General features: G+C 31.4%; 1 protein-coding gene across 2 annotated transcripts in view; it reads left to right on the top strand.

Moving 5' to 3' along the window:
* The first annotated feature begins 465 nt into the window (after nucleotides 1–465).
* LOC139501551 (guanine nucleotide-binding protein subunit beta) overlaps nucleotides 466–6518 on the top strand; it is a 29207-nt gene continuing 23154 nt past the window's right edge. The window contains exons 1-2 of one of the 2 annotated variants that reach the window (XM_071290666.1): nucleotides 466–658; nucleotides 3689–3776. In XM_071290666.1, coding sequence (XP_071146767.1) covers nucleotides 3717–3776 — 60 coding nt within the window. In that variant the 5' untranslated portion in view covers nucleotides 466–658; nucleotides 3689–3716. The remainder of the gene's footprint in view (nucleotides 659–3688; nucleotides 3777–6518) is intronic. The other variant, XM_071290667.1, reaches the window with a different exon arrangement.

The raw sequence follows: 6518 nt of genomic DNA, 5'->3' as shown, positions 1-6518 counted from the left end.
CCACTTTATTTCCATAAGCAAATACAACTTGTTATTGGAGTTACACATATAAATTACGCATTTTGTTAATCAACGGGATACCTATCAATAGAAGGCTGACGTTTTTAAGCTTTTAAAATTAAATATTCATTAAATTTGAATTATTACCTGGGATGTTTTACTATGTATTTGAATATTATATCAACCATTATTATTTTTATTTTTTTACATATACATATAAAATCTATTTTTTCACTACTCGAGTTCTGGAACCTTTTGCTTATTTCTATTAATATAGCTACTATTATAATATAATATCGTTTTTTCTCTTGAAATTTTTGTTTGATGAGGTCATTCTGAAAAGAGCTTGAAATTTAATTGTGTATTTACATCTCATGTGTATTGATCTGTTTAATTATCTATCGATTTCAGATTTTAAATATCCCGGTAAAATGTTAATATTGATTTTATGCTAATGAGCGTGCCGTCAATTTTACTAATACGCATGCGTCAAACTGAACATTCGCAGACTACGGGGTTTCTTATTACAGATTCAAGGTGGACCGCACCCCTACAATTGGAGGAAATAGCCAAAATACACTAATGCCGGGTGAAATATTGTGATATAATTATTCTGTATGTTATTTTAAAAGGATTTTCACCCTTTTTAACTTTTTATGTAAGTATAAAACGTGTCAAATATTGTGTTATTGTACATTTCATTCAAACCACGGATTGCATCGGTAATGACCCAAATTTTGCCCATTTTGACAGATAAACAAAAGATTTACCCCTCGCCGCCAGCGGTTATTTACATCACAATATTCTTCATTTAGCGAGAATATATTTTGCTGTATATTTACTGATTGTTAAAAGTGAATTTGCCGAAAATGGATGGATGTCTGATGCTGAATGTAACACAAATGATGATGGGTTGTTTCCCCGTCTCGCGAGCACCTGTTATTTTTGTACAAAACAATTACATTGTGAACATTAAAATACACTTTGTGGCAACATACTATTTCAAAGTTTATTATGCATTTGTAAGGAGGCTTTGTTTGTAGACAATATAACATGGCAATTTATGGTATTGCTCTACTACAAAATTTATAGATTTTTCGGCCATTTTGTAATATGGCGTTTTGCATAAAATAAACATATTAAATGATCATTGTTTGGAGGTTGATGTTTTCCCAATAACTAACAGATTTATAACCAAATTAATGTCTGTGAGCCATGTAAATGTTTGCTGAGTGCTGTAAGTAGGATTGTCACACAATAGTAGTACCTTTCATGTTTCTAAATACACAATATATATATATATATAAAGTAAATACACATATAGACAAGGTAGACACATTTCTTCCTTGTTGAAAAAAATGTTATCAGGAAAGGGTCAGTCTAAACGATGATAACCTTATATTAGATTTGAGTTTTCAGGATTGGAATGTTCGTCAAATTGTCATGATTGTTATTACATTGTTCTAATAATGTACCTGTGTTTGTTGATGTTGTTCAGTACCTGATTTCATCATATTAACAAATGAAAGGTAAAAAGAATGAATCTTGTTATTGTATTAGTCTTCAGAAGAGACAGAGTCACAGAAAAGGTTAACATTCAGTGGCTGAGCCAGGGAGAGGGTTCTGGGCGGTTGGTGCCCCTTTTTTTGATGATCAATGCATTTGAATGGGGACACATAGTTGGAACCCCCCTTGGTCCTGGGTTTGGAACCACCCCTTTTGAAAATGACCCTGATATTGAAAAGTTAAAGCACAAATTTATATTTAATATTCTAATTAACAATAATAATAAAAAGGCAATAATCATTAACATAGTTAGTTTATACATGAGATTCATCAATTTAGTATCCTATTTCTTAAGTTTATACATGAGATTCATCAATTTAGTATCCTATTTCTTAGTAGGCATTTACATGATATAGGTTCTATTTGTTGAATCTTTTTACCAGTGCATTCGCCATTGGAACATAGTGTTAATTTTAATTTTATCGATCCGCATCAATATAAATCTATTCATTACAAATGCCATGGATGATGGAAGTTCTGATAGATGTCATGTTTAATTTTATGTAAAATGAAAGTACATCAGCTGTACAGTACATTCTTGCATTTTTCATGATCTTGAAAATGAACATTTGTTAGACTTGAAATTTAGTGTTATCAATCTTCATTGAAAAAAAATTCATAAGGTTCTACTGCATGATTGTCAATTGCAATAAGATGACTATCCATGACAGACATGGATGTGCATGTAAGCAGGTGAAGGTCATCAAACATATTTACAATGAAACTCACAGCAAGATTTCCTTCTAAAACTTTCCCTGCATGTACAATAGGCCAGTTCCGGGATACAGTTTTCAGACGAATCTGTCATGTGACTTCCATCACCACGTGACAAAAATGTATGCATAGAAAATTCCTACACATGTTGAGCAAACGGGTGAACAAGTTTTATCTTATACTGCACTAAATATTTGGGAATTAAAATCTAAAAGGATGGTCACCTTCCCTCAGTCATACGACAATCACGATTACAAAATGTATGTTCTTGCGGAACATTAATTATTTCTATACTACCCTACATAATGACGTTTATGAAAGTGCTGGAAACTTTCAATAGAGCAGGAATACAGGCACGCCTTCTATCTGCATGATCTGGTAAATGACGTCATAAAGGCGTGCGAAATTGACGATCTTTTTTCCGGTGAAAGACATGATTCCAGAAATGACCTATACATGTATTATAATTAATGTGGATATAAAATTATTAAACTTCATGATAAACAAAACAATCCATATCAAACGCAGACTAAACAAAAAATGTTTTTGATGTTGTTTTTGGTTTTTGAAAGGTTTCACAGTTATTTTAGGTTTATGTATATATATATTTTTTACCTTTTGATAACAATGGTTTTTGTGAAAAATATTTGTGCAATCTTATATCTGGTGCTAATGTACCAGGTCTTTGAAATAACAGGTGTTTTGACATTTTGTTGTATAGGTCAGTAAATGTTAGGACTATATTTGACTGTTATTGATTTGTTTCAGTCTTATTGTATTGTGGCTAGCTATACATATATAGCGAAAAAGAAAGGCAACTTATGTTGACTTGTTGAATAAAACTTTTAACTGAGAAATGGAATAAGGAATGTGTCTAAGAGACATCAATCTAATCAAAAGCAGAAAACAGCCAAAGGCCTCATATGGCTCTTCAACACATTGAGAAAATCATGCACCTGGAGTCGGTATTCAACTGACCCCTAAAAAAATGTGCACTAGTTGATTGAAAATGGACGTCACAGTAAACTCTACCATAAATGAACTAAAGTTTAAAAAAGTCTTATTGTGTTTTAAAAATATTTGTGTCTGATCTATGAGTTTATTCGTTGGATAACCCGTGTTTAATAAATTTCAATTTTTCTATAGGCTTCATATGCAGAGATTGGTTAAACAACGAAATCAAAACTCTACAAAATTGTAAGTTTTCCTCAATCAATGAAAATAAATGACCCCACAGTACAAGTTATCCTTGAGGATCGAAACATTACAAAATGGATTATTGCCTTTGTAACATTTAATTACAGAACCGATACACCTACATTGTACAAATGTACAAACTGACTTAATTTCTTCATACAACAGTACATGTTTCTCTGTTAATTTATAATATGAATATTTTCTTTTTCAGAGAGTTTTTTTTAAATAAATAATTCACCATGAGTAGTGAATTAGAACAACTACGACAAGAAGCCGAACAGCTCAAGAATCAAATTCGAGTAAGTATCTCTTATTAATTTGGAAATCGTCTTGTGTTTTCTAGTAAAACATATATACCTGTGTTTTCACAAACACCCTAAATGTTTTAGTCCCCTACCCACAAAGTCAAAGGGGGCTTTAGGTTTGCATTCTGTCTGTCTGTCCATCTGTCAGACCAGCAAATCAGTTTTCAAAACTATTTTTCTTTGTGCTTAAAGATATTGATCTGATAATTGATGTATAGTCTAATAGATTTAACATGACAACTTACAGATCAAGTTTGAATTTTGGTCCAGTCTGATGATTTTGTGCAGAGTTATGGTCCTTGAACTAAAAAAAGAACTGAAATAAAGTTTTCCTCACTTTTTTTCGCCATGCTTGAAGATATTGATTTGGTAGTTGACATTAGTTTTATAGTGACAATTATATATATTGCAGATCAAGTTCGAATTGTATACAGTTCTTAATTATTTTGTGCAGAGTTGCAATGTATAGTCCTTAGATTTTTGAATGCCTTCATACTCGTCCATTCCCTAACAAATGTTGGCTAGTGCTTATTTCCTGGCATCACCCAGAGATAATTATTTTGATTAAGGTTGAGTATACATTCTGTGTTTGTTATTCATTCCAGTTGTACAAATTCTTTCATTAACATGTATTTACATTCTTTCTATTCTTATCAGTTTGTCTTACTGATTACATCATTTATAAACTTATTATTTTGTTGTCAATCTTGGCCCTTTCATTGCCCTTTATAAGGATTATTTTGAAGGTAAGAAAAGAATAAATGGTCACATCTTCCCACTGATTATTTCATTAGTACCTTTTAAAATGAAATTTAAATGCTATTTCAAATTTTCCAATAATATCAGAGAAAACTCATGTGACTGTTTATGTCTCTCTTTATGTTCAGCAGCAAATGTTTCTTGAACATTTAGGCCATAAAAAAGAATATGTACATGTATGTTTGCCCTAACCCTACTTACCCAGAAAATAGCTGCCTACTCAAAATCTTTTATTGCCTTGATTTAAAAAAGGTCTTTTTATTAATCAGATATAACATCTGACAGTTCAATTTCTCTTTGTTGAAAAAAAAGAAGGAAAAGGCATACCTACCTACCTTTAGGTAGGGTTTGGGCTAACCAAAAAAAAATAATATTTTTAAGTGTGGCCTTAGAAGGAATTTTGGAGTCTCAGGGCTGGTTACATGTCACTAGTACTGCATGGAATATTTTGAGTTCATAAATATACATCAGATTAACTTCCACCAAAATTTATCAATTTTAATTGTAAAACTGACATGCAGACACTAAATTTACATGTTTGGAAAGAAAATCTTATATATATAATTTTCAAATTTTTAATCTTCCTTTTTAAAAAAAACCATGTTTCTCTCAAAACGTTTTGATGAAATATTGTATAAACATGATAAACAAATTATGTATCTAACACTGAAATTTCCTCAAAATATTTTATGAATTGGTTTTCATGGAATCAAACAAAACATCTGAATTATATGCTTGGATAAGTATGTTTATGTATTGTACAGTGTATTCTATTTATAGCTATATGTACATTTAAAAATTCCATTGAAAATTGTTATCTGATGAAAGCTACATTTTTAAGTGCATGTGTTCGTAGATACATGTAGTCATACATGTATTGCACGTTTCTACAGTTTCAGTTATCTGTAATTGTATGACATTAGTGTTGAATGAAGCTCAATTTTCTATTACTGAATCAAGTGTTTATCCAGACCCGGCCCTTGAGATTTTAGGAACGACTGACAAGATGAAGGGCACAAGTTTTTTTTGAAGGATAGGGACTTAAATTAAGTCATAGGAAATTTCAACTTTCAACACGTAGGGCCCAAGGCTTCCAAAAAAAAATTGAGCCAGCCGGACATTTCATATCTGATCCCGATTTTAATCCCTTAAGACTTAGTCACAAAAGGCAATTATGGTAATCAGATGGCCATTCCAATGATTGACATTACTTTAAAAAAAAAAAACGATTTTAAACTTTACTTTGATATGATATGAATTTGATGTAAGGATGTTACTGTTAAATTGGCAGTGCATCATTCAAAGTGTGCACATCAGTGTGCTCATCAGCGTGCTCATATCTGCCATAGACTTTTTATTTGTGCAAAATGACATTGTCAAAAACTTTACTTTCGTTTTCAACCGGATGTTGACTTGACAATGGTAAAACATGGACCATAAACGGATACGTAAAATCCGTGTATTTTCACAAAGCACGACTGAGAGAAGAAGCTCTTTCCACGTTATTTCTTCAACAAAATACTTGAATTAAACGTTAGATACAGGTATCATTGATAATTTTAGCATTTTTGAAGAAAAGTAGGATGCATTTTTAAATTTCCCACCTGTGCACATGCGCACACGTGTTCTAGTTCATACGACATAGTTCTGACGATTTTTTATTTAAAACCTTAAAAATTTTCATCAAATCAAGTTGATAAACTAATTTCTAATAATTTTAATCTTTTGAACAAAATCAATTAGATACAAACCGCTGAAATGTAAGAAAATAATTGTGATTAAACCGATCAATTTATACCATGTCCGGTACTGAACATAGTTCACCTGTCACCTAAACAGGTAGATTTCAGCTGTCCAACTACTAATTAGCCTTGATTAAAATTAGAAAGTATTGAAGTAGGTGTTGTTTTGATAGTAATTAATCATCATGTCACATTTATGACCGGAAATGTGTTGATGTTAAAGGCAAAAGGTTGG

The sequence above is a fragment of the Mytilus edulis genome, chromosome 13 (genome assembly GCF_963676685.1).
Source record: "Mytilus edulis chromosome 13, xbMytEdul2.2, whole genome shotgun sequence".
Lineage (NCBI taxonomy): Eukaryota > Metazoa > Mollusca > Bivalvia > Mytilida > Mytilidae > Mytilus > Mytilus edulis.
Note: the sequence above shows the minus strand (reverse complement) of the source record. Positions and strands in the feature narration are given on the sequence as shown.